This window comes from Acanthochromis polyacanthus, chromosome 7, assembly GCF_021347895.1.
Source record: "Acanthochromis polyacanthus isolate Apoly-LR-REF ecotype Palm Island chromosome 7, KAUST_Apoly_ChrSc, whole genome shotgun sequence".
Lineage (NCBI taxonomy): Eukaryota > Metazoa > Chordata > Actinopteri > Pomacentridae > Acanthochromis > Acanthochromis polyacanthus.
The window spans coordinates 23500511-23520888 of record NC_067119.1 but is presented as its reverse complement, the minus strand read 5'-3'; the positions used below and the strand labels follow the sequence as shown (position 1 = coordinate 23520888).

At 41.1% G+C, this 20378-nt stretch overlaps 1 protein-coding gene across 2 annotated transcripts in view; it reads right to left on the bottom strand.

Moving 5' to 3' along the window:
* LOC110950047 (uncharacterized) overlaps window positions 1–20378 on the bottom strand; it is a 264163-nt gene that overhangs the window by 219096 nt on the left and 24689 nt on the right. Inside the window, exon 3 of one of the 2 annotated variants that reach the window (XM_051950415.1) lies at window positions 16154–16266. In XM_051950415.1, the coding sequence (XP_051806375.1) occupies window positions 16154–16175 (22 nt within the window). In that variant the 5' untranslated portion in view covers window positions 16176–16266. Of the gene's footprint in view, window positions 1–16153; window positions 16580–20378 lie in introns of those variants that run through there. The other variant, XM_051950414.1, reaches the window with a different exon arrangement.

Here is a 20378-nt window from a genome sequence, read left to right as displayed (position 1 = left end):
CCCATGGTATGTCCAAACACAATTATTCAAGAAATATTTGAACAGGCAGCATCCTTTGAGTTCGTGCCGTTTATTTTGGCTAAGGTTATTATTACTGTCCATAAAATATACCAAAAAGAGTTGACGAGTGATGAGATATCAACTGACACATTTTTCTAAGCCTGATTTCGTCCATTTGGCCTGTTTGTAAAAGAAACCATGTCCCAAAAGGTTTGATGATATGAGTTTGGTATCATCTGCCAACAATTCATTTTTATGTCATCGCCTCGACTCAACATTTGCTTTCCTCCTTTTTCTGAGCAGAGCAAAACACAAACAATTCTGGCAGGTAGTCACTTCAAATTAAAAATAATCTCCACCCAACCGTCTTAGTAAGCCAGTTAGTTCCCATTAAACTTGTTTAACTAGCAGTCCACTAACATAGCTCTGGACAACATGGCCTGCTTGAGGCAGTGTGGAGGGCAGAGGGAGGGAATGCAGGGTGTGAGAGCCCAAGGTCTGTGCTCCACATCTGTTCCTATATTAAAGGCATATGGGCCGGGCTGGGCCAGCCACTCATGAGCATGCAAGGACCCCCATCCTGAGCCCAATCAGTCTTGATGGGGGTGATGTAATGGACCTACCTTGGCCTCCCTTGTCCTCTCAAGCACAGTGCAACTGCACTGCAATCCTGCATAGTAGGCCTGACAACAGGCCAACTTGCTGTCAACACCTGCCCCTCAAAAACTGCTGGGATGAAGGGACACATGCAGGGGGAGAGAAGGGATGGAGTTGGAGATGGACTGAGGTTGGAGAAGAGTCAGAAAGGGAGGGGGAAAGCCTGTCGGAGTCACAGAGGTTGAAGAGAATAATGGAGCAGAAAGTGATAAAGAAAGAATAAATGGTTGTTCCAGAGACCTCTGAACCATTTATCATTTTATAGACATAACAGTTAGGCCCTATTGATATGAAACAGACCTGATTAATATTACGATAGGCTTGTGTTTTAATGCTTGATATGCTGTATTGTTGTTTTATTGCCTGCTGGTTTAGCTTTAAAAAACAGCTCAGTCATTATTATGTGTCCATACCTAATTAACCAAATTGGAGAACTTCATTGACTACCACTACTATAGTGTTTAACCACCTGTTCCCATGCAGTGTGTGTGTATAAATGTGTATGCGGCTGTATAGTAATCCCAAAGAGGCATGCTGCTCTACTCTCCCTGTTGCCATGTCGGAAAATTAGGAGCCTGTGGAACAACATGTCCTCTGCACATTTATCAGTGACACCACTATGCCTGGACCCGCACAATTGTGTTTTCATCCGCTCCCACAAACGACCATTCATCTTGGCGGTGGTGTAATGGAGGAGAAGTGAAGGGAAGGAAACAGGATCAAGGGATCCTACGCTTTGGTGAACAGGTATGGTGGTGAGGAAAGGGTGGCCTGACTGGACGCCTGACTTGGATGACTGAGAGTCATTTCAGGGTGGTGGCTCGTGTGAGGTTTGGCTTCTCAGAAGGATAAGGTGTAGGCAGTCTGTGGTGACCCAGGAGCTTGTCACAGGGGATGTAATGAGGTCAGATTACAGGCTAGTCCACAGACTGGCTGCAAAAGGTTGGCCCATAATCCCACAGTCATTAAAGGAATGCTTTGTTAAAGGCGAATGGAAGAGAGAGAAAAAAATGGAGAGAATGAAGAAGAGGGGGGAATATAAGAGGTGTGTGGGGGAACTCAATAACACTTGATTCGATATGAAAAGCCTCTTGTTGCCACCCAGGAGAAGCCCGGCTAGGAAGGATGTGAGGGAAGCCAGCCGAGAGACTCCTACAACCAGGAACAAGACATGCCTTGTTCCGGGTTTAAGGAGCAAACAGATTAAGATGAATTGATGCAAGCTTAGTGACTTTGGAGAATGGAGGAGAAAAACCGCCCACAGATCAATAAGGCTTAGGAAGCAAGCAACCAAAGACAGAATCTCCACTCACATTCAGAGGGATAATACTCAATGAAGGAAACGGTCTCAGATCTCACATATATCCCTACTTTGTGTGGTTTAGTTGTTTTTTTTTTAAAAAAGGAGGTTTAGGTGTACATAACAAAATTAACAAATCTGGAGAAGACAAAATTTAGATTTTAGACATTGTTGTCCAAAGGAAAAATGGAATTGTACATAATGATATATTACAACACGCTGGAGATAAGAAAAATATCCCTAAAGTATGCACATCTTACTAAATTATAAAACAGGAACAATGAAGCAAGGTTTCACAGCTAATACAGACCTTTCATACAGCTATTTGCATTTTATTTTATTTTTTTAGAATTTACACTTCCAGGGTTTGAAAACATAAGTCCCTGTTCTAATTGTGTGCACAAGAACACGCAAGGGGTTTGAAATAAAGCATATGCAGATCACACCAAAAGTCCTATTGCTAGCAAGCTAACATACATCTAGTGTCCCACAGTGCACTGTGACAGATCAGTGCCTAAGCCGGCCTGGCGGGGCCTGCGCCCTGATGTTTGCAGAGATCAGAGAGAATCATCTGGGTTAACATGGTAATTATACGGCAAAGCCTTGCTATCTCAGGCTGGATCTGATACTGTTTTTCTCCTCTACTCAGAGATCTCAGGCCTCTAGTTAGGAGGAGCGACAGCCATCTCCCAGAGCTAATCCCTCAAGAGGTGTTCCACCACTGTCAACTTAATGAAAATAAACACGCTGTGAGCGCATGCATTTGATTACACGAATAAAAATGGGTGTCAAAACCTGATCTTACTTGAACGGGCTTGAACGAACATAAAAACTCTGTTCTTATGTGTTGACTTAATAACAGATAGATTTATCAGTAGCCTAGTTATGGCTGACATTTGTTTAATTGAATTACATAGACTAAAAACTGAATTTGAAGCTGTACTGCAGACATTGGTACAATAAAATGAATGGCTTGTTTTAACATTGTAATTATTGTAATAGTAAAGCTATGCATGCCTTTTCCCCTCTGACCTATAAGCCAAGTTGTTATGAGAATATTTGAACACATGCATACACATTATTATAGTGGTTGGTGCTCTTGGCGTCCGTTAAACCGGATCCCACGAGCTTCCAGCACCAAGGTCATCTTATTTGGACCGACTAGTATACTGACAGAGTTACAGCTTTTAAAAAAGAAAGAGATGAGAAAATTGTTGTTAGAACAATTATGAAAAGCGGACCAAGAATAATACTTAGCTGCTTTACAGACATTGTGAACTATAAAGAAAATGTTATTGGGGTTTTTTGGTAGAAGAAAGTTTTAAATTAAATACAGCTGACCTTTATTAGCAGTGACATTAGTATTTTTTGCCTCTTGTGTGGTGTAAAAACACAGCCTACTGCTGACCTTGAGTCATCTTTAATGTAAAAAAAGGAAAAGATAATTGCTTTACCTGTGACAGAAAGAATGATCAAATGTAATAATATTGTCCCTGTGTTAATCACAGTTTCAGCTACCCCAAAAAATGGTGGTGGTGGGGGTATGCCTGTAACAGTTATTTCCCAGTATGTTTGTTTATGTTTTTCTGTATTTATTGTAATGTGTATTGTTTCTGTGACCGCAGGTGTGCCCTTTAACCTTAAAGTCATTAGCCTTTGCAGACTGGGTCTCTAAACTGCACTACGCTGGTGCAAAACACGTGCAGAGGAAAAGAGAGACAGAGAGAAGCAGAGAGAGCGGGAAGGGGAAGAAGGCTCCAGGGCCAATTACGGCCCCAAGAAAACAAAGGGCTATATTTCAATGATTCCTCCAGCTGTGCTGTTTATGAGCTGTGTGCTTAGTCTCTGTGACCTTCACCTCCACACTTGCCCTCTCTGAGGGAAAACAAGCTAAAATTGCCTGATGTTCAATCTTTCATTTCCCCTTGTTTTTCTGGTATTTCCACTTTTCTCTCTCACTCACTAGGTTGCTGAAAACATTGTTTATTTGATTCAGGGTTCTTTTAATATTTGTAATTTCAGTTTTTCATGGTGTAGCACTTTTAGTGCCACCTCGACAGTGCGCCACATATGAAATAGCCTTAGATGTAAAAGTAAGAAAAAATATGGACTAATCTAAGGCTTAATGGCAAGGTGTGTGTCATATGTAACCTTTATAACTTTGCTTGTCAGTCAGCCCCCTCACCACCACCAGCACACATACACACTCGTGTACACCCATTACAGACCTCATAAGCAGAGTCTGGGAATCAGTCACCGTGGCCCTTTGACAGGTCTAACCTTCCCAAGCGGCAGGATACACCATCTTCACTGCAGTCCTACTGGCCAAAGCAATAAGCCATTCTATATGGTGTATTAAAGTAATTTTCCACATGCTACCTCAGCACGATCCATTGTTCATGCAAGCTCCTGCTGACCATGAAGAGAGGTAGAGGGGAGGGGGGGCGGGACATCCCAGTGCTACCGGACCAAATTGCAACACTTTGCACGGTTTACATCATTTAAGGGATAAGTCCTCTGCTGGCAATGTTTTTGCTTTCTGACTTAAAAGGTGTAGTCATTATCACGGTTGCTCATGGAGCAATTTTGGACTGTCAAAGGTAGACCGAGGTCCCAGCAACACCTCAACACTTGGAAGCATAGGTCCTTACAATGCATAGAGCACGTTCCATTTATATGTTCTCACTCACACTTTATTCCTCTCAAATTTGCAAGCAAAAAAAGGGAAGAAGAGGGGTTCTTTGTTGGCAAGCACCGGCTGTGTAATATGTTGAGGCCATCTGCGTAGTCCAGTAGCTGCCCTCCCCTGCTCTCCGTGTCAGAGGTGGTGTTTGAATCGCTGTGTACCTCACCCTGGCCTCTGCTGAAATCAGCTCCAGTCCGGGACCATGTGACAAATGATTCCAATCTAGGCTGAGCGCCCTTGACTTGACCCTGACCGCTGTAGACAATAAGGGCAAGCTCAGTCACTGGAAAAGATGTTCTGCGCTAATAAACCCGAGTGCGGACCAGGGGTAGCAGTGAGCGGCGACACGGCTTGGGGGGCGGGGGTGGCTGGGGGTTCGGGGAGAGAGGGAAGGGGGGAGAGTTCAGGTTCTGACCTCTCAGGTGCAGGTTGATAATGAGTCTCCCTGTTTGCTCTGTGAAAATGACCTCAGAGAGATGAAAGGAGCCAGAGCACAACAAAGAGCCCCATTCTCTGCTCCTCTGAAATGGGATCATTCTTGAGGATTGGCTTATGAATGCACTTTCTATTTCATTGCTTTTAAAGGGCACTTAAGCCAAAATACAAACATGTAAAAGTAGTTGGGCTGGATGCCGCCACACAGCTACTGAAACCATGCACAGCTCCTCTCAGACCCCACACATGCAAACAAAACAGCCAAATGCACAAATAAAAGCAGACACTCACTTGCACACAAACGTGCACACACATACATACACAACGACAATATCCCAAATCCTGCTTGTGCCTCCCCTTGTCTCCTTAATAAACCCTATAAAATGAGTGTGCTCTTGCCAAGCGTGGTGCCGTAAACATGCCACTCCAGAAAGGTTCTGGGCATCCCGCTAGTTATGCTAATGAAACCCCCACCCTCCTCTGTTTTTCACTCTCTCTTATCCTGCTGGCACAGCCTTCAGTCTTCCGCAGTACACCACTCCATTGTCATCCCCTGCCCCTGTTCTGCTGGCATCAGACTAGATAATACACAGCAAAACGAAGATCCAAGAACCCTTGTAAAAAAAACATGGCAAGAGAATAATATGGTTATTATTTCTTTGAACTCAAAACCAGGCCATTGTTCTTCATTTTTGTGTCCCAATTTGTAGCAAAATATGGTACAAAATATGATTATCTTAACAATGTGCATGCATGGATGGCTAATTATAATGATATAAACAACATTTCCAAGGTAAGCGATAGGAAAGATACAAGACAAGGTCATAATATGCTGAACAAAATAACCCTCACTTCTGTCTGATGAGCTTTGAGTAGGCAAAGTTGTTCACAGCCAGAAAGTGGAGGCAGGACTTCTTGTAGCGCTGATTCTGGCGCAGCAGAGTGTATCGGCGGGTTCTTTGTCATGGGGACTTTCAGGAACTTAGCGCTTAGTGGAACTTAGAACTTAGAGGCGGAAGAGCTGGGCACAACAGGAATCACTGAAGTCTGCTGAACTCTGCTGAGTGTCAATCTGGAAACCAGGATTATACCCTCCATCCTCTGGCTCCAAAACACAAAACCCACTTGTCACTGCAGCCCAAAGTTTTGTTTGTATGAGTAGGTGTGTGAGAATGCACACTTGTGCGTCTCTATAAATGCGTGTGGGTGAGTGTGTGTCTTCATGCATCTTCAAGGCCTTGTGTGCATGTGGCTTTCTCAGAGTTGTTCGGTAAGCCAGGCCTCTGACATGTGGATTTGTGGCTTGACTGCAGAGGAGTTTATCACAGATAATTACGTAAGAATGTGCTGGAAAGGGAACAAACCACGGACAGTCTGGGCTGGCAGATGCTGAGCTCCGGCCTACACAGTGCCCCGTGCTCCCTGCACTCCAGACTCACACACTCCAGCCCCCACCGGGCCTCTCTAAGCTTGAAAGGGTAGCAGAGAAAACACTGCAACACTGGAGAGCCCAAATGAGCTTTTCTTTTATTTCTCACCCTTCAGCCCTGTTACCTCTCTTTCATCCGCCATACTTTTCACACTTTTACACAGTACAGTTTGCTGGATGCGCAAGTGAAAAAGATCTTGTTACAAATTAGTTACTTAAAATATTACAACTGTAAATTCACAATAACCAAATATGTACATGGAATTAGCAGTAAGCAACATTAATAAGTAAAAAATATAAACAAATATAAGTTAAATGGGCATCTACATCACCATTGTGTGATAAACATTATGTGCTCAATTTTTTGTATCTCTCCAAGAAAACAATGACAGACTGCTGATTGAGAGATGCTCTCAATCAGCATAAATGGTAGAAAACAAACTCTATGAAAATTCTGGAGATGATGAGTATAATCCTACACAGCTTTTCACAGGTGTGTCCACTGCAAAGAGTCAAGTGTTGGCACATATGCTCGGTTGATATAATAACACAATCATCTTCTCTAGCAACTAGAAATGGTTGCCAACAGTACAACAGACAAAGAAAGAGCCGTACTGCTACCAAGACCTTATGACTACCAAGATTAAAAAAAATGCACAGGTACACATTTGTCACAGGCAGACCTACCCATACATTCCAACTATCACCACCACAAAAATGATTCCCAGGGATGTGAACACTGCTACAGTAGCAGGAAAAGGAGGTAGCTGTAGACCGAATCATTTATTCTGTATTATGAAGGGAACTAAGAGCGAAAGGACCACTGAGACGCCTTTTGCCAAGTTCCCTCTCTTCTACTCCATCATTAGTAATGATTGGAAATGATTTCTGATCACTGCCTAGCAACCCCTGAATCAAATGAGTGACCCCAAGGTGAACACGATACTATACAGCCCCATTGCAGGCTCATTCAGCCATTCATCCACTGTAGACATCATTACGTCCATATTTTACAGGTGTCAGAAATGATATCGCTATACTGAGTGTGTGTGAGAGAGAAGCTGCAAGATTATAAGGAAGAGAGTAAAAGGGAAGCTGACCTATAAAATTAGACCCATCTTTTCTGAAAACTGGATTTGTCGTCTTTTTAAATAATATATTGTGCTGAGTGTTATTAGACAACACTGGTGACATATGGATGGTTGCAGAGATTTCTCTATAAACTTCACCAAATACACATCTCTAAAGTCATTTTATGACATTATTTATTCCTGAAACCAATATATAGAGCCAAAAAAATCCAAAATGGACACTTTTTGCATTTAGCATGAAGGCTGCCTTCTGTATGAGTGTGCTAATGTGTGAAGGGAGGGGGCATGTCTCTATCACAGATAGCGCGGTGTGTGTGTGTGTGTGTGTAGGAGCATATCTACGTGCTGGTGTACTGAATAGGAAATAGAAGTTTATAAGGGGCTCCAGCAAAAAGCTCTCCTCTGCCCTCTCAAGATAATGAAAACAGTGAAGCGGGAACTAAAATCTGACCACTGCAAAACTGAGACTGCACCGAGGTAGGAAGATGAATAACCTTGTGCACCAGCCGACTGAATTCTGGGTATCAATGCTTTTTCAATTCACTTACTTTTTGTAATCATCAAGGTCAAAAGGCAATTTCTGCAACCACAGAAATAAATAAAACAGGTTGGCAGCAAATTAAATAGAAAGGGGAACAAAGTCATGCCTCTAGCTAGTAACAGAAAAAAACAAGGGTAGAAAATCTCACATGAAAGCTAATTTTAGATAACATCAAGCTTTGCCATTTGACTAATTGGAATACACTTCAGTCTTCATACAGAAATGCCATTAGCACTTAAAACATTTTGTGTGAAAGATTTTTGTTATGCAAAGCATTATTTTCCCATCCATGACTGCATCCAAAAGCTGTTGATAGTGAATATGGCAGGTTAATCCAATTGTTTATTATTACATTACTTTAAAAGAACACAGCTTCTGACATTTTTTATTTTATTGTGCTGCGAGTTCACTTTGTTTAATAAAAGCCCAAATGCTATCCCCTTAATCCACTACAAAATGTGTTGGCATTCTACCAACGGTGTATCTTTGTTTCCTTTCACTTTCCTTTTAACAAAGTACGCATGAGCAAAGCCTCAGACACACAAGCTGACAATCACGGCTGGCTATTGTCAGAGGCCAAGTTTCCACATCTGGATGCAATGACTGATGCCATTTTTGAATACGGACAGCTGACAGGGTTTCATTCATACTTAGAATACAGCACGCATCTGTCTGCTATGTAGACACATCACACTGCCACTCAAATCGAGGAAGAAATAGGCAAAGGACTCCCGAAGATGTATCTCAACAACTGGCTGCAACTTTGTGCTTTTTGCAGTTATTTACTGGGCTGTAGCTGCAAAGTACAGTAGATAGACGTAGCACAAGATTTGCAGAGAATTTGGAATTTCTCTTTTTTTTTAGGCACCACTAATGGGAAGTATGTAAAAATCAATGTACCACTCAAGTCCAACAGCGATTACTTCAATTACAACTCCTAATGAAAACTATAAAAGTGAGGGTAATGGCAAATTTTCTCACAAAGCAACTCCTCAAAACAAGAATGCATTATATTTTCCCAGTGCAGTCGGCACCCGTGCAGTGCATACAGTCTCCTAAACTTGGTCAGACGATGAAATTTATGTGACACAGATGCTTGTGAATACAAAAACCATGAACAGGCCTGATACTGCATTTAAGAGAATGTGTATAATCAATTATGTAGTTTTCTGCACAGTTAATCAAATTTCTCTGTTAAATAGTAGGTTGTGGGTGTTTGGATTCAGACTGGAATGTGTTCATTTAGTGTTTTGTATAATATAAAGATTCACTGGCTACTCGCTGTGAAGAGAAACATATCCGTAGTGACATTTACTCATAAAAAAGTTCTGTGTGTGTTTTATGAGCAGAACACTGCAACATACAACAGATAAGAATTTGAGTGTCAAAAGGAAAAGATGATTCATGAAATCTACCTCTGTTCTCATTTTCCTGTTGTGTCAGTGCATCCGTATACTCCTGGGCTCTCTCTGCTTTTAGGAGCTGTTATAAAATCCTTGCAGAGTTTCTTAGTTTTTCTTTTCACAAAATGAGATAGCAGATAAGTGAACTTTATTAACTTGCGATTGTGTGATACTGAGCAGTGTCAGCCACAGCTCAAGGTTATTGTGAGAAATGGCTTCGGGCTTTATATGGCTCAGCATAGTAAATTAAATCAATAATACCAAATAGTGAGTGCTGCCATTTACAGCATGATGCCAGCAGGAATTTCATTCCAGCCAAACTCTCGGCACAAGGCTCTACAAAGTTAGTAACAACAGGATCTTATGAAAAAGTAAACAAGTTGTTGGGGTCGTGCAGTTTATTCCTCAAGGTTACATCCCACCCCAGCATCCAACCTCCTACTACACGGCTAGAGGTCTCTCATTTGTCTGGCTCTTTCGTCAGGGACAGATTCTTCCTTGCGAGCAGTACATTGCTAGCAGGGAGATGGACGCTTTTATTAAGTGTTGGCACCAGACAATGTGGCCTCCGCCTGTTTCTGAGTGCCCCTGATTCTGCTCTTTCGGCACATGACAAGATTTTGAGTTTGTTCTGACAGACCATACTGTATTTTTACTTTTTCCATTCAAGCAGCCAGTGCAGTCTCTCAAAAAAATAAAAAAATAAATAAAAATAAATAAAAAGGGCGAGAACAGTTTATTACTGTTTAGAAGCCTCCTTCTGAGAGCAAAGCAAGCACACACCAGAAAGAGTAATGATATGTTTTAGGTCAATATTTTACACAATGATGCATTTTGGGAGGCACACCTCTACAAGGCATGTGTGAAACAATGGGTGTCATAACTGCCCTGTGCAGCTTATTAATCTTCCCTCGCCCTGTAATCAATCTGTTTCTCCCCTTGCAAACACCGGTTACATTCCTGCGTTAAACGAGAGACCATCTTTCACTGTGGCACAAAAGAGTGGCTCCAGGATGGTGATGTCTCTCTCATACGAGTCAGCTAGGAGTAACAGCACAAAACAACTTCCTCAGGATGTTTTTAAGTCAATGACGGCAAGATTAAGCAGGGAAAATGTTACTGGGAGCTGCTGTGTTGCGAGGCTTGTGTAACTGGAATTCAGAACATCGAGTTATTCTTTCCATGGCTAATTCAACCATGTATGAATCAGCACGGATAAGAGAAGTCATTTATTAGGAAGAGTTTGGCTCTATTTTTTTCCCCCTAAACCCAAAAGAAAACTATAGAGACTGTTTATTAACTACTCAAGTAATAGTTTTCAATAATAAAAACAAAAAGACAGTCAGACAATGGTACGCTTTGTCATTATCAAGCCTAGGCAGGATGTTATTAGGCATGCTCAATGAAACATATGGTGTCATGCATACAACTGGGAACCATTTGAGAGGTATGTTGTGAAGTCATACGGTAGTGCTCAGCTAAAATTATTCTATAGATGACAGCAAGGGGAAGTTGCCACTATTCTTGTTATTCCCCATTGTACAGTCATACTGCAGCAATTATTCAAAATCTTTGATTATCCTCAGAGAAGCGATGCAATCATGGCTGAAAATCAATTTCAGGGACATCAGGAAAAATCAAAAAGCTAGCAGAGTGCCAACAGGGCCAAGGGCTTGTGCGAGAGAAGGGATTTTTTTTCTCATCATCGTTTCGCTTTTCCCTTTGCTGAGGGTAATCAGCCAGCAACACCAGAGAGCTTGCTGTTAGTCAGAGCCAGATCCTGATCCTGTTCAGAGCTGCTAGTGATGTTGAGCCAGGTAGCATCCAATTAGTGCTCAGTGTAACTTAATGCAAAGTGCTGGCACTCAGCTCACCGAATCCAACTAGTTGTCATAGAATTTCCACGCTTCTTCTGTCAAATTCATGAACATTTGCTGATTTGCTTTGCCTTCTCAAGGCACCATGAAGTTGAAATGAGACATTTCCATCAATGCTGCGCCGTGTATGGCCATTTTCTGCTAAAACAGATTGGCCTGATTACTGATGAGACAGCAGGCACGTCAGCGACGGCTGCTTGATGCTTATTGACAACTGTGTTGCTTTAGAACCACATTTACTCCTTTTACATATAGAGCAATTTGTAATGGCACAGGTTCCAAAGCTCTGTAATGGATGTAAATCCAATGAAAAATTTCATGATAAACTAAGAGCATGTACCATTTTTAGCAAACAAATCTGGATGCGCAATGAAATTCCACACTTTCTTTTGTTCAATCAAGGCGTGTCTCTTTGTTTTCAGTTAGCCTGGTCTTGTCCAGATGCTGGACTTATCTCCTACAGCTGAGAACAGATCAAGCCTAATAATGGCATAATTAGAGACTTAACATAAAATGCCCCCCCCCCCACAAAAAAAAAAAGCTTTCTTCTTCTCCTTTATAGCAGACTGATCTGGCAGATGAAACACATAATGACATTCCACAGACATAACAAAATAAGCAATGATGGGTAATCTCTTATTTGTCACCATTTCATGAATTCCATTTATATTTATCACATTTTTTTTCTTGTCTTTTTCTTTCCTCTCCCAGAGTGTAGACAGCTGTGAGGTGCGTCTTCACAAACTGTGGCCTCTAGTAATAATCAGACAGTTGAGTTTTGGAAGTGGCATCGAACGCCTGTGGAGAGGGTGGCTTCCTTCCCTCCATCTTCCTCCCTGTCAGGCCTCCATGGGCGGACTGCCCACTCTTTCATAACAACATTAGCAGAGACTACGCAGCAAAACAGTGGAAAATCCACTCCATCATGTTTCCTCGTCAGTGATGTCTTTTCTGTGACCTCCGCCAGTTTCAGGGACTCACTTGAATATGGAAGATGAATATGAGCCATCTTCTGAGGTTACGCCAACTTCAACAAGAGAGAGGCTTGTCAACCATGAAATCGTCTTTACAGAAGGAGAATGGACAAATTCGGATTGGTTGGAGGCACTTTCATCTCTGGGAAATTTCCTGACCTTTATTTTATATTCCAGGCCATAAAAATCAGGCAAAACGCTATCATAACAACCGGCATAAAAGGAAAATGGTGGTCTATTATCCTCCATAATTCCTCTCTGGACATCGATCATCATTCACACTCTATTCAGGCTACCTAGCACTCATCACAGGACACCCCATAGTTGTGCAATCTACTGCTTTCTTCATCGTTTCTTGGTTATACAGTCTGTGGCTTACTTGGCTCAGCTCCCTTACACAAACACACAAAAGCACATCCGCCGCACACATACTCACAGAAACTGCTGCTTGACCTCTGAGGTTCAGTGAGAACATTAAATACCAATTAGGGTGAGGACAGGCCAAGCTGACTATGAGGTTGCAGCAAGGCCTTGAGGAGGCCTGTGGGAAGCGACTTATTGGTCCCTGGGCATAATTGTATATACGTGTGTGTGTGTGTGTGTGTGTGTGTGTGTGTGTGTGTGTGTGTGTGTGTGTGTGTGTGTGTGTGTGTGTGTGTGTGTATGTGGGCTTGTTTGACTCCTTACACCAGTGCTGGAGAGTAAGTTAATACAGTGTGAGTGTGTTTGTGTACAATAAGGATATCAATAAGTAGAGAGATAATCTCACAAAGACGTGACACTTTCACACACATGCACACAAGCTACATCTGGATATTTTTAATTGAATGTAATGAACATGATCTCTGAGAAGCCTGTTTTTGGCTCAAGTTATTTTTCGATACATCATAGAGGATTCAGCAGAAATGTCACCGCATGAAATTACATTCTCTCAGATGTATAATTTGAATTTATCATATACAGTGAATATTCAGATAATGTGTTAATAAATAGCCAGATGCTTCTGCTTTAAGAATATGTAGTAAAGTACTGTACAAGATGTCTAATGTATATTATTTGTTTTAGTTTAAGATCCCTTGAGCCATGATAAATTCAGATTTTTAAAGTGTTGTTTTCCTTCTGTCTCACTCTTTTCTGGGGTCGCCATTTAAATTAATCCTAATTATGCAATAAGTCTGGTATGTAAGTTAAACACACAGAAATGCGAAGTACATGTAACCTGACTATTTTAAACTCAGGCTCTGGAGAAAAAAGGGTTTCCTCTTCATTGCTTGGTACATGCATTTTCGTTCTACTGTATCCGTTGCTACATTTGCCCAAAGATGTCTAGGTTTCTTTCTTTCTCTACAACAACTTTCATTTCAGTCACATGGGTGCATGCTGTAATAACTCAGTTTTATGTTCAAAATAAAACTGTAATACAGGAGAGAGAATATTAGTAAATGTTCTGAAGGAAACCCTCTGAGAAATATTTGTTCTCTGCAGTGAATTTTGAGACTGTGTGATGATCTCCTGTGGTTATCTGGTGGTTTCAGAGTCATGCCCTTTACCGTCCCTCTGTTATTTACCCACCAGACATACACAGCTTGATAAATGTTTTGTCTGACCTTCTAAATTTGTTTTCCTTCCTCTTAACTGTGATTTTATTTCCCTTGGACAGGCGAGACAGTGTGTGTGTGTCTGAGTGTTCGTACATGTGTGGATGTGTCTGCTTATTTAGCCGTTCACAAAAAAAAGAAAAAAGTTATATAACCAGAAAGATAAAACCCATCCTCTCCTTGCTGAAAATTACTTCCATCAATTGTTCATTTAAATAAATATTTAAAAAAAACACTGTCCAGGGCAAGGAAATTTAAACAAATAGTAACAGCAGTGCTCTAACACACCCACTTACCATCCATCTAGTGTGTGTCTGCTGCAGTCTGGAAAGGGTTAAAGTCGCCACAGGCCAGAGCAGAGTCAACATCGGCCATGGCTTGGCTGGCCTAACCTGCCAGATCGATATCTGCAAATAATAAATTAGCTCCCCAGAGGGGTCGCACTAAACCTTTAGCAACACTGCCCTAGAAAAGTCCACAACTGGTGTGTGTGAGACTCAATAAGCCAGGTGAATGACTGTGCAGGGGCACATCTTTAGCACTCTATAATAGAAAATTAATGGTGCTCAAATCAGTGCTGAGGGCACCCTGAGGGTTACCTAATAGGCCTAGTTAGAACTGTCATCCCTCCCAGAGTCACCTAAAATATCACATGCAAACACAGGGAGCCAAGAAGAGAAGAAAGAATGGGTGTGGATTTGTATGTGGTTAGATCAGCTGGGGAACGCTGGGATGAAGACATCAGAAATAGAAGCAGATAACAACTAACAGTGCAAGAGCAAACTTGTAGTTCAAAATGTCAGTAAAAATAATTAAATTGCTGTCTGTCTACTGGATTTATTTCAAATACAGTCCTTTACTCCTGACTGAACTCAACGTATAATTGTATCTTAACGCTATGACTTTTTGTTAGCTGTTGTATTAGCATGCTAGCTTGTTCTTAGCGCACACTGAGTGTTCCAATGCCAAATGAATACCCAGGCATGATGAGGAGATTCCCACCCCTCTTTACTTCACCTTAAAGCCAAATTTAATAACATATTTTAATTCCCTTCATCAAAAAACAAAACTGAGCACAACACCACTGATCTTTCAACAAAAAAGAAATTACTTTTGTGATAAGTACAGTGGATCAATATTAAACCTTTACATTTAGAGCGTATCCTGTTTGCTCGGTTTACCTGTAGTCAAATGTCAGATGTTAGTTATTTCAGTCAATCTGTTACACGCCTTAATTTTAAGTCATAATTTACAGACTCCAAAACATTGAACAATATCAATCAATAATTCCTAACCCGACTGGATGTTCAAGGTAAATAATTTTAGCTTTGTTTTATACTTTGTATCCTCAGAGCAAAACATTCTTTCGACTGTTGCATTTTAACCAAGGAGAAAAAAAGATTGTGACAGAAAATAGTGGAACAAAATATAATTATAATTTCCCCAATTTAGATTTTTTCTTGATCATCTGCACTTTAACAAACCTTCAAGAAAAGTTATATCAATAGACAAGAGACTAAATTAAGCTAGTTTTGGAGAAACAGACAAATTTCTGCAACTAAATAAGAATATAACTAGTTGTGAGTGAAACAATAATTCAAGCTTGTGAAGGAGAAATCTCAGAAATACAGGGAGAAGATCAAACATGATTCTGAAATCACCAAGTAAATAATGTTTGCCGTCGTTCAAGCATAAATTTATCTAATCTAAAGGCTGTTTAAAAGCAGATCTATATGCCCAACGGGCTAGTAATGAGGGTTAAACCACATCTGATCACTTATTCCAGCTGGTTTATTTCCTTTCTTCGTATAAACAACTATTGGATTCAATAAACACATTTCACATTGATCCTAAGCCACACAGCAACACATGCACCTCTCTTACCCCCACCCGACAAGATTTATTACGACCGTGCATGTCGAGACAATATGAAAAGGCACACATGCATGCAGAAAATGTGAAGTTTAAATACCTAGTGATTTCTTGTCACTGTACCTCACACATGCACAATCTTTCAGTCTTTCCCCTGAACCTTATTTGCCTATGCAGTAATATCAAGGGGGTTGGGATGTGTGGGGAGGGGTTTGCCTCCTCATCTCTCCTCCTATCCCCCTCCGGTCTGGACTTCGGCAAACTGTCTGCTGCATTGACACTGAACTTACCCACATGCCGCCACAGTGCCATCCTCCAGCGCAAACAGAGTGTGTCGCTCTCCGCAGGCCACTTGACATATTTTCAGAGATGATGGAAGACTCTGGAACAAACACGGTGCCAGCTGGAATAAAATAAAGTTCCCAGTGAGGTGAAGAAACACACAGTATCTCTGAGTTGCTCTGTAGTTAAGTTGGTATACTCCATCAGACTGGCAAACATCCCAAAGACAGGCACAGCTACAGCAGATCCTCTCAGTGTAGATGAAGACAGAACAACGTGAACAACAGAGGGAACAAGAAAGAAACAGCATACTCCTTTATGGGGCTGAGCTGTGTAGATCTGATGTTTTTAAGTCCCTGTGTGTGTCTGTCTGTCTGTGTGTGTTCATGCCAGTGCCACAAAGAAAAAATGAAACAGCCTATGAGAAGAAAAGAAAGCCTGGTTCCTCATCATGCGCTTGTTAGCTTGTCCAATCTATGGCAATCAGCACAGTCCCAGGGGTTGAAAGACACGAGATGCTGGGGAAAGGGAAGCGGAGACTGAGGAAAAGATCAATACTGCACTGTGAAACAAGAAGTGTGGGCTATTTACTCTCCATTGATCTGATGATGCTGGAGAAACACCTCACTCGGCTATTAAATTGAGGGTATAAGTCTAGTGTAGAGGGCTTTTTTTCTTCCTCTCCCTCTGTCTTTCTTTCTTCACCCCAAGGTCAAGATAAAGCTAAAAACATCCACAAAAACAAAAATGGATTGTTTGAGCCAGGGAAAGTAATTAATCTGAATTAAAATGCCAAGGGAACAGACACTAACTACCTGTCTAAAGTGAAGTTTGGCTCAGAGCGACAACCACATAGGACGTAGGATGGACTACTAGAGAAAAAATTGATAAATACAAATCGAATGCTAGCAGGGGGCCATCAGAGCTTCATGGGAGCTACGGTAAGAACAGAATTGTAGCCTGCATGAAAAAGTAATGAACTAGAATCATCACCTCAAGGTTGTTTACCTCCAACTGCCAACCAGCCAAATTGCTGTTTAAACCCATACCAGTCCAGACTCTGACAATAATGAAGACTCTGAAGTGCATAAGTTCACATAACAAAAAGAAAAGCAGAGTCAAAATTCTTGTACGTTAGCATACTTAGTCAATAAAGCCGATTCTTAGCTTAGCTATGACAGTCGACAATGTTTCAAATATGGATGTTGCTGCAAAGAAGCTACAAAGTCTAAAATATGGACGCTTCACACACATTCCAAATCAGGCAACTCAGAAGACCTATACAATATCCACAGTTACCAAGTGGCACCTACGATTAGTGACACAAACTGAGTATCAGACCAAAATGTGAAATACAGTCACAATCACCCCTTCTGTTCCTGAGTTATGGTGTTAAATAATTGCCAGAGAAGTGTTTTTGCAAAACAGTATGACGGTAGAGTGGAGACGACCTCTGACCCTCTGGATATAAAACACCATCCCTTCTTCATTTCTCCCTAATAGACATCTGTGAGAAATCTGTGAGAGTTATGGCTAAAAAAAGGTTTTATGAGGTCAAAGTGGCTACTGACCACCAACTTCTAATTGGTTCATCCATGAGTCCAAGTAAACACTTGTGCCAGATGTAATGAAATCCCCCTCAGGTACTTCAGACATATCACATTCAAAAGAACAACACAAAAGCACTTAAGTACAAACTTACGAACAAACAAATAATCCACAACGCAATGCATCCAGCCACAATAGTTGTCGGTGTGGAGACAAAAAATGCTGAGCAATAAGTTGTGTTGGCCCTTTTGCTGGAGAACAGTAAGCATGACAGATAGTATTTTATGCATTATAATGCACAAAATAGCAGGTTCAAGGCACAAGAAGGTAAGTTCAAGAAAAAACTTTAGTTGGTTTCATTTTTACTACCATTCAAAGCATAGTGTGATAAATTAAACACAGAGTATAGCATCTTTAATGCCATTATCAAGAAATCAATGCTTTTGTATTTCTGGAATTGCTTGACTTCACTTAAGTGGAGAATGGCATCTTTAGGGCTAACAGCTACTACTAGTTATGGCAGCATACAAGAACAGATAATGCACTTCACTTCTGCTTTTGCTCTTTTGATTCAATGCTAAACTTCATTTTGTTGTCTTAGTATTTGGACTCTCTGCAATGACAATAAATAAAGTTAAATCTAATGTAATGTTCTATGTAATGCAACAAAGTTTCTGAAGAAATTTCACTCAGGGTGACATGATGTGCTTTCGATTAATTATGTATTATTTGTTGAAGGAAATCAATTATCAGGTCAACAATTACATGAGTACTTTGACATTTGGACTTGATTTTTTGTTTTGTCCTCCTCTAGTCTGATTTGCTGTGAAAAGCAAACCAACAATCACATGAAGACATACTGTGAAGTCACTGTAGTTTCACAAACAGTTTAATCTAATACTGTAGCTTATGACAGTCAAAAAAATGCTACAATGACAGCTATATAGAAAAAATAGGACTGTGTAGAGAGACAAAGTCAATTCCTGATTTCTATTTCAATCTACAGAAACTTAAAAAGTTAAACTTTTCTGTTTTTTCTGACATTTTGTTTTTTTTTACAAACTAGAATTGTTTGTGAATGTAAAAAATCTGTTACGAATTATCAAGTTGTGTTTTATGTTGTGTTATTGTGCTACATATTGTGGATAAGTGGTTACAAAATAAAGCCAGACTGGTTTTCCAACATATGTCCAGTGGCAGTGCTGCTAACATCCAAACTCTTAGCGTGAAACTCTCTTTCCTTGCATGTCTTTCTTTGCCTTTCTTCTGCTCCTCAGAGGAGAAGCCTTATTGACTGTGTGGCTGTATTACAACAAGCAGTCTCTAATGACTCCCTGAAGACCTCTCTATCCCTACTGCCCGCCCTTCGTCGCTCTCTCTCTCTGTCTCGCTCTGTGTGTCTCTCCTTCTCTGCCTGCTCTTCAGGCTCCAGTTCAGCAGCTAATTAACCCTCTCTAATAGCGTAGATTACATTAGCTTTGAGCGGCTCGCACCCTCCACCGGACTCACACTGCCACACAATGAACCCAGCCTTGCTTTACAAATCTCCCCCTTCACAAGAGCACAATTATGAATTCAAACAACTTCTTATCCACACTCACTCATCCAGGGACAGAAGCCCTCCTCTGCAAACGCCCCACTCCTCCCCTGCCACCCATCTCCCAGGCCTTCACACAGAGAGTAATGAGAGAACTGAAGAGAGGAGACCACACAACAAGACGGCCATGAGGGGGGGAAAGGGATATTGAGGGGGGCAACGGAGGAACCCCCACTGGGTAAATCAGAGAGGTCACTATAGGTGTTTCATTGGGTGAGCCTACAGAAGCCCAGCGATAACCCTCCATTTTAACATTCCTATTCAGAGCAAAATGGAATCTTAATTACCGTGGACAGATAGAGCAAGAAGGGGGAATACCAGGACCAAATGGAGGTTTAAGTGGTCAAAGGGAAGGAATCAGACACAAAAATAAATGACTTAATCCAATGGAAGGTGTTTTCTTCACAGTGACAAAATGGACAGAAAATGGAAAAGCCTAATTAATACTTAAGAATTGTTTACTTTTGTTTTTCGTAAAGGCGTAGATGATTATCTATCAGAACGCCAGTAAATAACCGGAAACCCATCATGCCCAGAGATACACTCCTCTTGGTGGGACAGAAGATTTGTACACGGTATTCAGTATCCTGCTTTAAGAATGCAAGATGGTACTATGGCTGGTTAGTCATCTTTGATACAACTGAACTGAGCTATATAACAGTGCCGCCACCATTAAACTGCAGGAGTCCAACCACAATCGCAGTGTTAAAACCAATGGAGCACCTAGGACGAGATAAAAGAACGCTAAATCAATGAGAAAAAGACATTTTTTGAATTGGAAGTTTTTTGTCTCTCTTACAGCTCTTACAGCACTTAGTGGTGTTTTATGAATGATAATGAGATGAGGTATGGGGGTGGTAAAAGAGGGCTAAAAAAGAAATAAAGTACGGGAGAAATGGATGTAATCTGCACCGTCCAAATGTAAATTGGTACATTTGTAGTGAAAGGACATTCTCATGTTTCTTTGTCCGAACAAGTAATTTTCCCTCCGTCTCTCTTCTGTAAGGCTTGCCATAGCAGCATTTTCTACAGCATAGAGCACTCTCCTTTCTATTTCAATAGGACAGCTCATTTGCTAGACTCTGAGC